Source organism: Pyrgilauda ruficollis, unplaced genomic scaffold, assembly GCF_017590135.1.
Source record: "Pyrgilauda ruficollis isolate IOZ18807 unplaced genomic scaffold, ASM1759013v1 scaffold71, whole genome shotgun sequence".
Classification (NCBI taxonomy): Eukaryota; Metazoa; Chordata; class Aves; order Passeriformes; family Passeridae; genus Pyrgilauda; species Pyrgilauda ruficollis.
Window position 1 is genome coordinate 36,475 of NW_024528933.1, and position 17,868 is coordinate 54,342.

The 17,868-nt window shown below is 40.6% G+C and overlaps 1 protein-coding gene across 2 annotated transcripts; it reads right to left on the minus strand.

Annotated features, from left to right (window-relative positions):
* Positions 1 to 1,447: 1,447 nt before the first annotated feature.
* On the minus strand, positions 1,448 to 11,394 carry GCNT1 (glucosaminyl (N-acetyl) transferase 1). Of its 2 annotated transcripts, none has more exons than XM_041485566.1 (3): positions 11,317 to 11,394; positions 3,850 to 3,982; positions 1,448 to 3,456 (listed from the first exon to the last, which is right to left on the minus strand). In XM_041485566.1, the coding sequence occupies exon 3, from the start codon at positions 3,319 to 3,321 to the stop codon at positions 2,041 to 2,043; it is 1,281 nt and encodes a 426-aa protein (XP_041341500.1). In that variant the 5' UTR covers positions 3,322 to 3,456; positions 3,850 to 3,982; positions 11,317 to 11,394; the 3' UTR covers positions 1,448 to 2,040. The 2 variants fall into 2 exon arrangements, with proteins under 2 accessions (XP_041341500.1, XP_041341499.1); XM_041485565.1 differs by lacking the exon at positions 11,317 to 11,394 and adding an exon at positions 10,572 to 10,799.
* Between the last annotated feature and the right edge of the window lie 6,474 nt (positions 11,395 to 17,868).

Sequence of the window (17,868 nt, forward strand, 5' to 3'; positions counted from 1 at the left end):
GGATCGCTCTTCACTCCATCTAAACAGTAATATTTGAAGCATCTAATCAAGCAGCATCTTTGCTACCTATAGTAATAGTACTATTAACAACAGAAACACAGACAGGGTATTACAGAAATGATTAATTACAAAGCAGGCCGAAAGAGGTAGGGTAAAAATGCTCTAACTGACAAGTAGATTTCAAGCAACTGAGTCAGCAGTCCATCCGCTGCACAGAATATTTTATTATTTACCATCATTTTTTCAGTCTTTTTGAACTAGCAGTTCTGGTATCATAGAAGATATTTTTGCAGATTGTTTCTAGGTGCAAATTCTTAAAAACTGCTTTCTGCTGAAAATTACTTCCTCAAAATTCCCAGAACTGTATGCAGTGAAGGTTGTTGTAACTTGTGCAAAGGTGGTAAAGCACAACTGTCTACAAGAGCGTTCTTGTAGAAAAGTCAGAGGGTGGGGAAGACAGGGTATTTCCCTCAACTGCCTTGCTCACAGGCTTTAATTACCTGTTAACGTGAAAGTTTCTGAAAACTCCCTGAACAGCTTTCAGGTGGTTCTGAAGGCAGAGACTGGCAGAAACAGGCTCCATTTCAGATTAAACTTCTTGCATCCCTAGCTGTTTGCATGATCAACAGCAAGCAGCCCTTATGTTAATGTCTAAGTAGGAGAAACTTCAGAACAAACTGCCTTTGTAAGAAACACATGCTGCAGTTACAGCAACAGCTCACAAATAAAAAAAAAAAAATAGTCTGTTTTGCCATTTGCTAATACTTGTAATGAAGTCCACTGCCATCTCAGGAATGAGACAGCTGACAGTATGCATGACAAACCTGAACTGATACAGAAGGAAATAATATTATCCCTCACAGTGTCCTCTTCTTTCATCCCCAAGCTTCTGTTCCACACTGTAGTAGCTAAACTAAGCAATGGCCTAATTGGAATTAAAATCAGATTAACAAATTAAACCTAAACAAGCACAGACACATGAACAAATGACCATACATAGGTAAGGTAGGGCTTATCTTCAGTCATGTATGGAAAACCATACCAAAAATATCTTTGGCCTTCATCATTAGGAGTTATTTGTGATATTTTTAGGGGGGACTTGAATTGTAGGAAGAGACAATATCATTTAAAAAAATAATTTTATTTTTTTCATACTCAGTGTTAAAATGATCTGGAATGCAAGTTGAGCTTGACAGAAAGCAGAAACCAGCAGTTCCATCAGTAATATTTAGCCACTACTGCAGTTCTTTAAGTTTTGAGAAACTTCAGCAATTTTGGATACAAAAGCAAAACTCCCCATACAGTAAGAAATGTAAAATTACAAGTCTAAATCTCATCAGGCACAAAACTGAAGTTTCCCTGAGAAGAAGTAATTACAAACTAGTGTATAAACTTTATATCACAATATCAGGGTGCTTTAAGAATACAAAAGATTTGAATTCTTTAATACTCCATGCTGAAGACAAAATTCTCAGGAGCATTAAGAATTACATGTAACAGAACTGCAGCAAACAGATCTAAGTAAAATAGTAACAGCTGGCTTTGCATATCCCCTTTTGCATAGCTTTTAGATAATTTCTAATGTTATATACCTGAGATCTTTTAGTATTCAGTATGAAGTGCAGTCCAGCTGCTTTGTACCCCACCCCTTCATCTTTCTCTTCCAGCTAGCATTACATTCATGGGAAAAAAAAATTGAGAATAACCATGAACAACATGCATTTTCTATGCCTCAAAACAGTTTAGCCAAAGGGAGTCCATTAATTATAACTTCTAGATAATAAATATTCCAAATAGTTGGCTTTCCAAAAACTGCTGTCTGATTTTGTACCTAAAGCTCCAAACTTTAGTGTGCCACAAGGCATACTCAAGACACGTTTTCTCCCCCTTGTCCATGGACAAGGCAAGGCATGAGCAGCACCACACCAACATGGTGAGAGTCATTATACCCATTATCAGCACCACCACGATTGCTGTAACATGTTAAAGTACGTTGCAGTAGAATATGTGTACCTATGTTTCCTAAGAGGAGCAGACGTTTCAGTTCTTTTGCAGATACAGAGCTTTGTGCCGCAAATACTCTTCCAAACACTTCACTGCAAAAGGGTCGACATCAGTGTCAAACTTATTAGCAAATAAGTGGTGGTTTCGTAGCATCCAGTTCAAGTCTCCTACTCCAAAAACACAGACAGAGCGAATGTGAACTCCACTGCATGGTGGGTAGGGTGCACCTTTGGACACATCACCTTCAAAGTACTGCCATTTGACAAACCTGGCCAGGGCATTCATGTCAGAAACATCATACTTGTCACTGGAAGAAAACGCGCCTGGGACTTCAGGGATTCTTTGAATTGTTGCCCACAGGTACTCATCTGGGCTGTAAGTATCCTTCGCCCACTCAATGAATTTAAGTATTTTGCTGTTTTCTAGTACATATTCTACAAAGCTCCTGCTAACTACAAAATAGGCACTGCCAGAAAAAACTGGAGTACTGAGAGGTGGTAGTTGTTTGTCTATGCCTGTGTTCTTTATTTTACCATCAATAATCTCATGGTGTTTCTTCCACCTTACTTCTTTATAAACTGGCATTTTTTCTGTTTCCAAGCTGTTTTCACCCTTAAGGGCTTTTAATTTCTCTACTATTTCCTTGTTGGTCTTTATAGGAAAGTCCATACCACACAGGTTTATTAGGTATTTCCAGTTTGAACTTCTTCTGTGGAGATCTTTCATGCAATTAATGTCGGCCTGCACTCTGCTCCATGAAGCATATACCACACTCTCTAACTGGCTGGAAATAAAGACATTATCAAAACATGAGACTATTCCCTTCACAGCAGCAAAAAAGGATTCTGGAGACTTTTTGTCTACATGAATGCAGTAAAAATTCTGTGGAGCATAGATTGATCTTAGAAGTCTATCAAGCATCTCAATTTTGTGATAAACCACTATTGAGTAAGCAATTGGAAATTCTGCTTCCTCGTTACTGAGAGGTTCCATAATGTATTTCCTAGTCTTGGTGAAGGAGGCACAGTCTGCAGTCATGTTAATATAATCATCTGTTGTTAGTCTGGGGCGTTTCTTAAATGACACTGATAATGCCTCAAGCTGTACCTTTTGTATTTCTTCTATATCCCCCTCAATTATCTTGGTGCAGTTAACATCGCTAATAGGATCTTCTTTTGTTAGCTCCAGATGTCTCCGATTTAGGAAGTCTTCTTTCTGGTTAACTTTCAAAACTGAAATTATTACTAAAATGAGAGTTAGACCCAAGAAAAGCCTGAAGCGTGAGTTGTAGCAAAACCGTAATTTCCTCTTCAGCATTTCAAATACCAGGTAGCTTTGCAGGGCTAAAAAAAAATGTCCTCTTCTCTGTTCATATAAGCTTCAACAACTTCAGAAAAAAAATTTGTTTCTCAGGAATTTGGCAAGTTTTTCAGGGAAACAGAAGGAAAAATCCTAAAACAAAATGGAATATGATAGTCATTCTTAGACTAAAAGGTTTCTTAAACATATTAGTGATTAATAACTACATTCTTATTTAGTGACAGTAAAAAGCTGAATAGTTCAGCCAAAAATATTCTACTGAAAATCAAAAATTAACAAATACATTTTTTTATAGAAAAACACTGGGAGAAGCATACAATTTTCATGAAATTTCCACATTACTGACACTGCAAACTGAAGTTCAGTAAAAAAACAGAGCTGATTCAGCTGCATCTAAAACAAAACTGAAGTCAGATACACTACTGAGAAGCAAGTATTTCTTGTTAATTCATGCTTTAGAGTTTGACAAGAATGTTTAATACCCACTTCAGGGTTGACATAGATTTCTTTATCATTAAGACTTACCACTCACTTCCTGGATGGCAGCCATCCTTTAATTCTCGCTGGCAAAGAAGTCCCTGCAGCCTTTCAAGATCTTTATGTGAGACAATCTCTTCAACATCCTTCATATGAGCTTAGAAATACCACCAGGGAAGAGCTGATGAGAAGGGCAAGGAAAAAAAGTTATTATAGCAGGGCACCTCAGTTTTGAGTTGTGAGAAAAACTGTTACTGAATTGCTGAGAGAGGTTTTTAAGGTAAGAGGCAATATTTGCGACCTGTATCTCAAGCTGATTTGTATCAAGTTACTGCAAGTGCACTAATCTAAGTGCACAGCAGTGTTGCATTACCATAATTTAAACATAATTGTTTTTAATACTCAGCAATTACTTTTATGTGGAGGTATGCTACAGTGCTGGATTGCAACATGATTTCTAGCCAATTTTATTTTCTACTTTACTGCGCAAGCCCTAGATGATTTTTGTTTGTTAGTTCTGTTACTCTTTAAGCACCTTTTTTTCTTTTTCAGGACTCTGTGAACAGAATCACTGCAGCTGTGCAGCAGATACAGCTGTAGCTGTTGAGAAAACTGCCCTCTAGAACTGTATCACAGAACTGTGTGTCTTTTAAATTTTTTTTAAAGTACTATCTCATGCAGGTAAATTGATCAAGAACAGGATATCCTTAAATAACTTACACTGCTGCACAGATGCCACTTCTAATCACAAATTCACTGCCTAATAATTTAGTGCAGGTTTGAATTTCAAACCAGCCTCTAAATGCAAAAGCCCACACAGTTTACAGAGAATGTCTTCCAAAACATGAATCTGTAAGTTTATGAAACATTAAGTATTTGAGAGATACAAGGCTTCTTACATTTTTACTACTTTCAAGAAAAAAAGATAGTGCCTCAGAAAAACTTCTTGAATAGCTGTAAGAATAACAGCTATTATCAGAAAAACTGATAAGAAACTTTGTTTAACAAAAGTAAGTGCATATTGTGTCCACTGCTCTTTTGCCATAGGCTGTTCAGCACAAGAATTTCCTTTTTCCCCCTATTTTCTTTAAGCTGCTCCAGTATCATTTTAAGTTTTAATTCCTAAACTGTGGCTCTTAAGCTGCTACTTGCAGATCTCAGAACAGCTGCATTTAAGAAACTGAGGCATGGCATCACAGAGTTTTTCCTTAGCAATGCTGTTCGGGATGCACTACATGCTGGGTCCACCACTTTGCCCATGGCACTGCAAATTGACTGGGGGAAGCAGCAGGTGGGAGGAGGGTGTGGAACACTGCACAAGTGTCTAGCACAGCTATGAGAATCAGGAAGTACTATAGTCAAATATTTTGTATTTCAAGCCAACAGCAGGCAGAGACCACAAACTAGACATAAATTTGTCACTAACAGCATCATATAAACATTTTATTTACACTGAAGTGTACTTTGTTTTCAGAATTACAATTGTAAGTATTTTATCCTGCATTTCTCATTTATTTTAAGGAAGGCAGACAGTTGTTCACAGTGTATTTTTCATGTACAGTGAAGTCAAACTGGAAGAAAACTTAAAACTTAAGGAAAGTAGCCCAGTGAGCTAGCATGCAATTACAGTGGAAAGGACACAGAGGCAAGTTTTAACAATGAGGTCTTACACTTTGAATTTAAAAAAAAATTAAAAGGAAAATTCCAGAATTCTATCTTTCAATTTGCAATGTGACATAATTTAGAACATGTTTTAACACTTTGTAACTTATCACACTTTTGTACTTGATGTCCTGCTTGTTTTCACTAGTAAATCTAATCCTCCAAAAACAATATTCATTGCATATTAAATTAACAGAGGAAGGAGACTATATATACGGTAGTGTCCATTGGGTATATAGTTTCATAGGATGAAGCCTGTGATACTGCTTAAACTTCAATTACTGTATTCTGCCTACAAACTTAAAACTTAAGACATTTCTAGAACTTAAAGTGTACTTCAAATACAGTTATATTTGTGATACTTTAGCTGATAGACATAGGAATCCTTTCTTTAGGCTGTTGGCACTATTATTTTATCTTATTCTTAAGTTTTTATAGGAGCACTAGCATTGAGAAATAACACACTCAAGAAGATTACCAACCTGTCACTGTTCAAATGGATGGAGACAGTCTTAATTGAAAGTGACCATGGCAGTCTTCACCTTCTAAAATTTTCAAGAATAAAGCTTGCTAAGAAGTCTTTCCTTCTCCCATTTTAGAATAAAACTTAGTTGAGTGTAGGATAAAGAATCCCATTCAGAAAGACCTTGTATACCCAGCTGGGTGCAATTCCTCTATTGTTCAGAGCTCAGAATAATCAGACCCGGCATTTTCATTATATCAAAATGAGAGATCTGCAAACATTTACACATTAACATGGCTCTTATCTTTGAGGAATTTTTTTTCCTTGTAAATTTCTCTCACTGGCATGCTGCTTCCTCAGAACAATTTTAACAATAAGTTACTATTTGTTTATGCTCACAATTTCAGAGTCCTAAAATCTGATCATATCCCATTCACAAAAGCTGATCTTTACAGGTTAAGATTTGTTGCCTTTTATCTAATAATACACCTAATACACTTACTGACCCTAGAACACTCATTAATATAGTTTCAGACTACATTCAGTTAAGCTTTTAACATCACTAAAGCTTCAGCTCTGCACAGCCTTAGTGCGCACACTAGAGAATTACCTTATCAGAGGCAGCACTTTGCACTGTGGGAGAGCTGGAGGAAGGTTGCAAGGCTGTGGAGGAAACCTTTATTTGGCAGCCTTCGCTTCCCCCTCAACTGAGGTTCAGTTGCAAATTTACATACCTGACCTGCTTCCTTTTTTTACTGCTTTCTCCTCAAGTCAAAATCTGTGTTTCTGAAGCAGTCACCATTAAAACGGGAAACTTACAGCCATTGCTGGTAGTTGGGGAAGTTAGTGCAAAGGTTAGTATCCACTTCCCCACTGAGTCAGCTGCCCACTTCCCTCTTTCCTGCCAAAATTATTCTTTATTGCTGTCTACAAACCGTCTACCAACTGTATGGTATGACTAAACAAAACCAAGGTAATTTCAGCCAGATTTCTAGCAAACACAAAATTCCAGGAGAAACCTAGGTCTTCAAAACAAAAACCACACAAAATCTCCAAAACAAAGGGAAAAAAACCCCACCAAACAAAACACTTTTACAACAGTATACCACAGCTTGGAGGGAGACCAGAGCTGGCGTGGAGGTTTTGTGCAGACAGGCTGGACTGGAGCTGCTGGTCCTACAAATGAGGATGCTTGCGAGGGTGTGCAGCCAGCAGGGCACTGCTACTCCAGCAGCCAGGACACCAGCCTCTGGCCATCGGCACAGCACAGCCTCTGCGGCTTCACCACGCCACTGCTCTGGCACCATGATGTGCTGCTGGAGGAAGGAGCAGCCCCACTGCCATCTCTGGCACACACACATTGGGCCAGGAGGAGTGCAACAACAGATCCAACCAGACGGCCACTGGGGAGCTCTCCAGCCAGTGGGGCCATGAAGATGGATTTGCTGCAAAGTCCTAACATTTTACGAAGGCATATCCAGAATGCTTCAAAGCACACACATCCTGTAGTTACTACAATTACCATGGTTCCATTCAGATTCAGTTATGCAGAACATTCATTCTGAGGAGGAAGTGATTTTCAAACCAGTAAGCAGCTTGCATAAACACAAACATGCATAAACACAAAGACAGCCTGCGTGTCATCTGCAAAGATCTGCCAGACACAGAAGTCATTTACTCAGCTTTCCATAACACAGAGCAGCACAATCTTGAAAGTAGATATGCCTGTAAATGAATCAAAGAACTCGTATTTGTTCTGTTAGGTAGTGTTGAGTCTCGGGTCTTAGTGAAAATGAGAACTGGTCATAAGCCACATAGCTGGCTTATCATAAGGCTTTATGGGACTCTTAATTCTGAAATCATATGCAGCAGAGTTTCATATGGGCACAGTTGTCTGCAACTCCTACAACACTCTGTAGGAGTAGATGCTTTTCCCTCAGAGATGCTCAAGAAAAAAATAAAAAAGGGAAAATACACTCCCTTTTTACAGAAAAAACCCCAAACATTTATAGTCCTTTGTCAGCTTGGAAGATGGCTTTAGACAAAACTCCACAAGTGACCAGTCCACCACTACATGGAAATTAAATACTGAGTGTAGCTAAAAGTAGACAACTGTTTTTTCAGAGCTAAAAAAAAAAAGAAAATAAATTCAAACCTCCAGGTTACATGAAGATATTATATTCAATTGTTAGGAATCTTACACTCTAAAATATTTGTTTCAAAAAATGAGTAACACTCACATGTACGTACAATCTGTGTAGATTGTGAATTGAAAAAGCAGACAGTTTTACTAGCCTTTCTAGTACTCTCTCCTACTACTGTATCACGTAAACCTTCTGCAGAACAGTTCAAAGCTTTATTACTATTTCCAATCCTGTCTGTCCTTAGAGGCCCCACAGACAGAGCTAACAGTAAAGTATTTCAGCTAAGGAGAGTAAAGATGTTATGGCAGTGACCTGTTCAGTGACCAGTTCCTACCTCAAGAAGCCTGTGACTCTTAGTAAGGACAAAAAGATAGGTTTTACCTTAAGGTGACTAACACTGAAAGAAGGAATCACAAAACAAAAAATAATGAAATCTTTAAACTAATGTTGGCCAATTTAACATGCAGTAGAACTGCCCAGTGTTCCTCAAGGTGATTTGTACATATTGGCTACTTCAAGGTAAAACACCTATTTTTTTCACATTATTCTAAACTGTGACCTATAATCACCAGAGAGAGAGCCAGTTGCTGCACTCCTCATGCCCACATAAAAAATTTTGCTCATTGCTGCCTTGTGACAATGCCCTATTTCATAACTGGACACACACTGGCAGGAAAAGTTATCTATAAAACCAGAAGGAAGGTGGAAGTAAGAAGCTGCCAAATTTTTGAGTACTTGAATCCCTCTTCAAGCACAACAGAGAAAATATTCTGAGATTTTCTTCAGCCCTATGGAGAAGCCAGCGTTTTAAAGCCATGCCTACAGTTATAGGTCATCAGTGAGCTAAAGAATCATCAGTGAACTTCCTGAGATACTCTAACACAGTTTTCCAAGATGAGGTTTCTGTTTGTTTTATTAAAGTTCCTCTAACAGCACCACAATTATCCTATGTATAATAATGCTGCACATTGCAAAAAGTGGTGTCTCTGGAGCTATGAAGTAAACCTAACACTGAAAGTTACTCTACTTGTACTACTGGGTAGGATACATTTCTGTGGCACTAGATTTTTTCGCCTTTTGTAAGACAGAATTCTATGTTGATAGGTGTTTTCCAGTTTCAGGAGTTTATGAACTACTGTAAAAGGGAGAACTTTTGAATTATGTTGAAATCCAAAGCAAAACTGAGAAGAATGATTAAAAAAATGAAATTAACTCTTTTAATAACACTAGAAGTGGGTTTTCTAATGTGGAAACAAAATTGGAGAGCAGGATTTTGCTCAGTAAACATAGTATTTTCAGCAAATAGACTGCAAATCTTTAGCTTGTATGTTTGCCTTGCATTTGGTTTATGTTAGGAAAAAAAGGCAGACTTGGCAAAGGTATTCATCAGGTTTTTTAGCAACTTTTGGCTCTTCTCGCCTCAGGAAGTATTACCCCAGATAATTCAGATTTTTTAGGAAAGGCATGCTGCTAACTGGTATACACTATAGGCAAAATAGTTAATCATTGAGGAGAGAAGATGTTTTCTTGTGTATACATCTACTTTCAAAACCTAAGTGATCTCCAACACCTACTTTCAAAATCTAAGTGATCTCCAACTAGAGCTACAAATACTGCACTATTTTTCATAAAGATTTTCAAGTTGAAAGACAGAAAAGCTAGATTTGTCCCCTCTTCTCTCACTACCATTTCTGATTCTCATTTTTGCCAACTCTGTGGTCAAATACCTCATATTCCATTAAAAATTACATTTAAAATAGCAGACTCCAAAATGGCAATTCCCTCCTGCTGCCACTCCTCCTTCCCACAAAGAAGTCCACTTTTCTGAGTAACGCTGAAAGAAGGCAAAGTGCCAGAGCATAACTGAGTCCCCTGTCAGCCTTCTTTCTCAGTCCTCTCACCCAATCTGGGCCACAAAAAACTATTTACAACCTTCTAAACAGCTTTTTTTTTTTTTTTTTTTTTTTTTTCCTGACCAAAAAGAACTTTTTTCAGGGTTTTCCCAGTTAGACTGAGTTAAAGAGAGAGAGAAAAAGCACCACAACCTACGACTGCAACACCTCAGGAGCTCCATGAACCCTAAACCTTGTTATGGCTAGCAGATTTCCCACCAAGCCAACACCCTGCCCGGAGGGCAACAGCCTGCCGGGGTTCCCTGCATGCACTGCCGCGGGAAAAGGCGACCGGAGGGTCGGAAGGCAGGCAGACAGAAAGCGGGGAAACAAGAAAACACCAAGAAAACAGAAAGTGTGACAGGGGAAAAGCAGGGAAAGAAGGCGAAAAGGGAAATGAGAAGAACAGGGGAAAGAAAGAAAGAAGAAAAAAAGACATAAGTGGAACCAAAAAGGAGAGGAGAGAGGGAAAGTGGCGGGGGGTGGTGAGGAGGGGGATAGAGGGAAAAGGGTAAGGAAAGAAAAAAGAGGTGAGGGAAAAAAGAAGGAAAGAAGGAAAAAAAGGACACAGGCACAACAGATGCGACTCCCTGCCCTCCGGTGCAGCACCTGCCCGACGATACGGCGGCTCCTGGAGTAATACTGCGAGGCTCCGCAGGGTACGGCGCCCGGGAAGAGCGATGCTCCAGACCAGCCCGCGCAGCCACCCGCTTCGGGACCGCTCCCGGTACGCCCACAGCACCAGGTGCGGAGCAGCCCAGGGGCAGGCACGCAGCCCGGCCACCTCCCCGGCGGGCGCGGCCCCGAGCCGGACTCGGGCTCCTGCCCTGGGCTGCGGGTCCCGCCCGGCCCGCGCCCCTCCCGGCACCCACCCCCGGGTCCTGCCGGCCCGGCCCGGCCCGGCCCTCCGCGGCGCCGCGGCCGCGCCCAGCGTCCCGCCCCTGCCTCTCCGCCGGGCCCCCACCTCAGCCGCACGGAGCCCTCGGCAGCCCTGGCAACTGCGCTTGTTCGTCCTTTTTTGTTGCTTTCTTTAACGCTTCCTCCTGCAGTCCCGGTAACGTTGGAACCCACGTAGGACGAGCTCGCCTGCGGCTCATGGGATCGAAGGGCTGTCTCGCGGATCCCAGCCCCAAACGACCGCGCACGCAGCGGGGCTGGGGGCCGGGTGCCCCGGGGGCGAAGGCGCTGGCGGGCTCGGGGCGCTTGTAGCCGCCGCGCCTTGGTGAGCGAGGAGCCGACGGGGCCGGGGCTCCTGCGGCGGCACTGCGCGGCCCGAGGCTCGCCGGCTGCTGCATGTGGGCTTGGAAGAGCTCCGTGAGGGAGCAGCGGGAGTCGGGGTGGAGGGGGAGCAGACCTGGCTGGGAAGGGGTGCAGGAAACTTGCAGCGGTGAAGAGTAAGACGTGTCTAGGCAGAGTGTGAAGAGGATTCAGATTTCTTGTTCGCTTTGTCGCTTCAAATATCTGTCGGACGATAAATACAGTCCACGGGGTTTGGAGAGCTGTGAAAGATGAAGGTGGAGCTTAGGGGCAAGCCTCTTATTATTTTAGCGAAGTACTTTGAACGAAAACAGAAGATTAAATTTCAAGGAAATAGAAAGTTCAAAGAGAGCGTGTGCCTCATTAAAAAACCCCAAGTACTGCAGCCTGCAGCAGCTTGAACAGTGCTTACAGAATTCCCCAAAAATCTTTGCACATCAGCATTATCTGGCGTGCAGCTTGATTTGGCAGCTGGAGGCACACTTAATGGACTCTCCTGGCCATTTCTCATCCCAATCGTGAGATTGTACTGAGGGGTCTCGCATCTGCACTGATCAAGAGACTGGAAGCTAACAAGAAAATGAGATTAGCTTTCAAGGATTTTACTGGAACACATTGTTAGCAGGGAATTGTGTCCACACATCGTATCCATCCACATGGATCAGACAGCTTATTTTAGGAGTGGACTGCAAGATCTCAAATTTTCATCATCATGTTGTCAAGATGTTTAATGTCTGTACTTATTTATTTATTTATTTACATATTTATATATTTATATATAGGGTCAAGAATTAATGTGTAACTGCATGCCAGCTTGGCATTTCTCCCTTTTTCCCCCTTTCCTGACAGATGGGGAGGGGAAGCTGGTTTTCTAGTGTGTCTATTATTTATAGGCCTGAACTTCTTGTTCACTTCTGATTGTTCATGGAGCACCATGCCAAAAAGGCCTTTATCTGTAAATCCAGCAGAGGATGGTAAGAGAGGTTTCTAGCAGGAGACAGAAATCTGGGGGAGTGGGCAAGATTTCCTATTAGTTTTCCCCATGAAGAGTAATGTTTTATAATTACTCACAATTTATGATTATAGACAGTAACTATGTCTTGTTTGTCTTCCATGTAAATGAGAAAAATAAGTAGTAACATAAATTTAAGTATTTGTTCTCTTGGTAAACCGCCTGCAAAAGTATTGCAGTCACAGTACAAGCAGTAGAGCAGAACACCAGTATTCTTGAGAATTAATTGGGTAAGCTTTAGGGGCAGATGTTTGCTTTCACTGTTTTCCATCCACCCTGCCCTAATTACTTACAAAGTTACAGATGCAAAAATATCTGATGCTGAGTCACCAACTAGAGTTGATATATATTGGTGCACTAACAAAGTACTGTCTAACAAGTACTTCCTATGGAGAGAAAAACATTGAAGTCATTACTGCGTGTAATTATTTCAGGTAGAGGACTGAAGTTAAGTCTGTTATTCTCTAACTTTGGCACAAGTAAAAAATTGAGTTCTCTATACACTGACATAATTACAGAGGTTGTGATCCTTGGCTTACCATGCTGGCAGAGACCCATCATGTTTTTAGTGCAGCTTTGTGACATTTCAGGGACTGTGTTTCACTGATGTTTCTGTTCATGGATAGTTTTTGTTAGCTGTTCCTGAAAAAAAAGAGATTAAATGGGTTTGTGCCTGGTTTTTACTCTTCTAACCTTGAGTCTGGAATATGAAGATGACAGGGTCCACAAGCTGCACTTTCTGCCATGTGACAGGCCAGGGACAGATGTGACTGTATGGCAGCTGTAACACAAAATAAAAAAGTTACGTTGTTCACAATTTTGGAATTACTGACAGATAAAACAATAGAAAAAGTGGATCTCAGAGGCAAAATAAAGACAAAAGTGAACAAAAAGCAAGTTACAAATACGGGAAATTTAAAATACATAAATTATTTTGCTGTGAATTTTGATTGGTTTGAATGAAATCAGTTTGTACATGAATATTTGATTGATGAGGTAAAACTAACAATCCAGTGAGAACAAGTACATGCAAACAACATTGAGAAAGTTTCAAAAATAGTTTTCTGTGCATGGCTAAACTTACCTAATAGTTATGGTGCAGGAGAATACAGTTTAAATGTATTTTGAATAAGGAAGACAGCTGTCTCACAGATGTGCTTTCTCTGATTTGATATTAGTATCTCATTTGTAATTTGACATCTGCCTCCAGGATTTTAGGCTTTTTCTTGGAAAACATAAAGTATACAAAATGTTTCTAAATATCTTAGATTTTTTATGCTATGTAAAAAGTTTAAGCAGTAGAGAATTTTTAAACCTCATGCTTACTGCTAATTCTTGTAATTTTACTAGTTTTAAGGAAGTAAAGTTTCCTTTTTCTGAAAAGTCAGACAGCAATCTAGTATTTTGTAATAAGACCTTCCCCATTAACATTTGTAAAAAATTACTTGTCTTAATTTTTCTGTCATGTAAGTGTAACCCAAATATCTATTTCTTCTGGTAATTCAGACCTAACACTAGAAAGATGCAAGGTCCTAATATCTGTCCTCAGACAGACAGAGGATCCTAACCTCAGTTTTGAATCCTGCTAGGGCTTGAATGTTTCTTCATAAAGAGAGTGTGATCTTACTGTATTAGCCTTCTCTAAGGAAAGAGTTGCTCCAGTCCAGAAATTTTTATTATCTTCTCCACAAATGTCCCTAGCAACATTTACCTTTGTTGTAAAGTTTATGAGACTTAATGTTCTTGTCCTAGATTCCCAATTCTGCTTGCTCTGTACCTGAGTAAGGGAAAAAAAGTAATCTTCAATTTGAGAAGATGAACTCTTGAGGGCTGAGCCTCCACATAAATCGGGAGTGGGGGTGGAGTGTGCCAAAAATGCGAACACCATGTGCTGAAGTAAAAGGTTCAAAAAAGATGATTGCAGCTGCCAAAACCATTTTAACACAAAATATTGTCTGACAGAAGGAAGATACCTCAACACATTTTTGCAAATAAAGAAAAGCATGTCTAAAGCACACTGTAGTGTGCTTCTCTTTGGAACAAAATGTCTACTGATGTGGGTCAGTATTAATTTGTAGGGACAAGAGTGGCTCATGCCTAAAGTTCGTTGGGGAAGGTCGTGTTTTCTTCCTCAAACTATGTGTAATACATATTGAAAAGACTATTTCACTTTGCTTCTTGTGTTCTTACACAGAATTCTGATACTGTTTTGACAGGCAAATTTTTCAGGTAAGTTTAAAATAAGTTTAATGTGAATAGACTATGTCACTACTGCATGATGAGGGACATGCTAGGACAAATTTCTTCCAAGACACTGGCTGGCAGTTAGTACTAATTACTGAATCAAAAAATAATATGGAGTGCATGGCAACCCTGAGTTGTCAAAATTACTGTAGAACATATACTGGGTAAAACAGGGGCCTCTTATCCTACCACTGTGGTGGGTTTGACCTTGGCTTGCTGCCAGATGCCTATCCAGCTCTCTTACTTTTCTTCCTTCACAGAACAGGATTAGAAAATAAAATGGAAAAAGCTCATGGACTGGAATAAAGCCAGAGAGATTACTCACCTGTTACCATCATGGTCAAAACAGATTCAACTTGGGAAAGATTAATTTACTGTCAATTAAAAATAGAGTGCAATAGTGAGAGGGAAAAAAAAAAAAAAGGACAAAACTAAAAACACCTTCCCCTTAGTCACTCTGGCTTCTTCTCAGGTTCAACTTCACCCCTTCATTTCTGACTCTTCCTACTTCCCTCCCAAGTGCTGCAGGGGCATGAAGAATGATGATTGTCTTTGTCATTGCCATTGTCCTATAACTGCTCCTCTCTCCGAGTCCTTCATCCTGATGCTGTTTTTCCCTTTCATGTCCTTCACAAACTGCTCTAGTGTGGGTCCTTTCAATGTGCTGCTGTTCTTCAGGGACAGACTGCTCCAGCATGGGTTCCCACCCCAGGCAGCTGCTCCTGCCAGGAGCCTCCTCTTGAATGAGCTTTCTACTGCCTACAGCTTTCTTCAAAACACACACCCAACTGCTCCTTATGAGATCTTCCATGGGCTGCATGTGGTTATCTGTTCAACTGTGGTCATCCATGGGGTGCAGGGGGACAACCTGCTCCACTATGTTCTTCTCCAGGGCCTGCAGAGGAACCTCTGCTCCAGCATCTGAAGCACCCCCTCCCTCTCCTTCATTGCTGGCATTGGTGTCCATAGGGCTATTTTTCCCGTATTTTTCTCACTCCTCTCTCTCACAGCTGCTGCAGAGTGGTTGTTACACTTTTTGAAATACATCATCACAGGGGTGCCACCAGTGTCACCTGTGACAGGTTCAGCGTTGGATAGCAGTGGGTCTATCTTGGAACTGTCTGGAACAAGCTATGTCCCATACGAGGCATCCCCTGAACTGTTCTTGCAGAGGCCTCCCACCTCATCCCACCAACTTTGCCAAATAAACCAAATTGAACCACTTAGATTAATTTTTGTTATTCTGATCCAGTTAAGAAGAATGACTTGCTGATTTCACTGAAGAGATGAGAAGCAAGCTGATGTTATCTTGTCTGTTGGGGGAATGAACAACTCTTCCTGCTGACTGCTTTGGCCAGAGTGGTGAAAACTGAGCCTGGTGTAGCCTGACAAAGACAGTATTTTAACCAGAAGGACAATCAGTCAAGGTCCTCCTAAGACAATAACAAATGAGAAAAACTTCAACCCTCTGAACTATTTCAAATTTTACTTATGAAAATAAATAAATATGTCCCCTCTCCCAAAGTAATAAAAAATCAGTCCTGATATTATGTATATAACCATAAATAAATACATACACATATGCAGATCTATGTGTATGCATATGTCAGGAATTCTGAACTAATGTTTGGATTGGTTTCACTTGTTCTCTACACTTTTGAAACATTTCACAAATTTCAGAGCTTGGCCTCACCATTGCTTACAGACTGTAGACTTCTGAAAGGACTGCAGACCATGTATCCACAGTGGTCTGCTCAAGCCCTTCCTCTGATTGTCTATTGAAGCATTCACAAGTCACCTTTCCCAGAGAAGTTTGTTTCATTTTTCCTTCTTTGCTTACTTGAAGCTGATGCCTTGGGTTTCAGCTTTCAGATTTTTCAGATTCTGTGCTGCCTAGATGTGTAGCTCTGAGCTTCATATTAAGTGTTAGTAAGTTCTCTTCACAAGGTAGATAGATAAAACAATCCCTTTCCAGCTTGAGACCAAGGGGAAAAGTTAAAAGTTTCAGGCCCAAAAGGTATAAACAATGGAGCACTGAAGATAGGAACAAGAAAGAAGGAACTTCATAACCTGAAACTATAATTAGACAATTAACTCCAATATGCAAATGGACAAAAAAAAAAAAAAAAAAAATCTGAGACCTTGTGACTGGTCATCCATTTTGTGACCATTCTGGGTCCATCTTGGTTGTAGCCCTGGCCAGGTTCTTGTACTCCCCAAGGTGTATCCTTTAAGGCCTTTTAACAAATACCTACTGTATTCCTTTAACTCTGTCTAGTCTCTGTTCCAGGTTCAGCCTCTCAAGGCATCAAAGCTGTTGTTACAGCTGCATGGTGTGTTGATGTTGGCTGGATGCCAGGTGCCCACAAAAGCTGCTCCATCACTCCCTTTCCTTAGCTGGGCAGGGGAGAGAAAAAAATATAACAAAAAGCTTGTGGGTCGAAGAAGGGCAGGGAGACATCGCTCAGCAATTTCTGTCACAGGCAAAACACACCCAGCTTGAGGAAATAAGTTTATTACTGATCAAATCAGAGTAATGTCATGTTAATGAGAAATAAAACTAAATCTAAAAAAACACCTTTCCCCTTACCTTCTTCCCATGATCAGATTCACTCCTGATTGTCTCTGTCTTCTCTCTGCAAGTGAGACAGGGGACAAGGAATGGAGGCTGTGGTCAGTTCATGTGTTGTTTCTGCCATTCCTTCCTCCTCAGGGGGAGGATTCCTCACAGTGTTTCCCTGCTGTAGTGTGGGGTCCCTGCCATGGGAGACAGTCCTCCATAAACTGCTCCATGGTGAATTCTTCCACAATCTGCAGTTCTTTACAAACTGACCCAGCACAGGTCCCTTCCACAGAGCAGAGTCCTTCAGGAACAGACTGCTCCATCGTGGGCCACCTGTGGGGTCCCAAGTCCTGCCAACAAACTTGCTCTAGTGTGGGCTTCTTTCCATGGAGTCACAGCCTCCTTCAGGCATCCAGGTGCTCTGGTGTGGGATTTTCCATGGGCAGTAGGTAAGTGTTTGCTCCACCATGGATATCCATGGGCTGCAGGGGCACAGCTGCTTCACTGTTGGTATTAGGATCTATAGTTAATATGATTTCATGCTATATCGTCTGGTATTGCTACTTGTAGACAGGAGAAAAAAAAAGAATTCTGTATCAACACTTTTTTCCAGCGTATCCAAACAGAAATGTTAGCTTAGGACCATGAAGCCAAAGTTCCTTTAAATGTTGTTTGTATGTACAGAATAAGCCTCTTATCTTTGTTCTATCTTTAGCATTAAGCTTTCAACATCTACTCATCATTTCCCTGTATAGCTTTCCTTATGACATTTTGTGCAAATTCTGTAAAAAAGGCAGTATTTTTGTTATTTCTGGATTTTTTTTCCAATT

Excerpts from the sequence above, each read along its gene's own strand:
- GCNT1 (XM_041485566.1), bottom strand. The coding sequence starts at position 3,321 with ATGCTGAAGAGGAAATTACGGTTTTGCTACAACTCACGCTTCAGGCTT.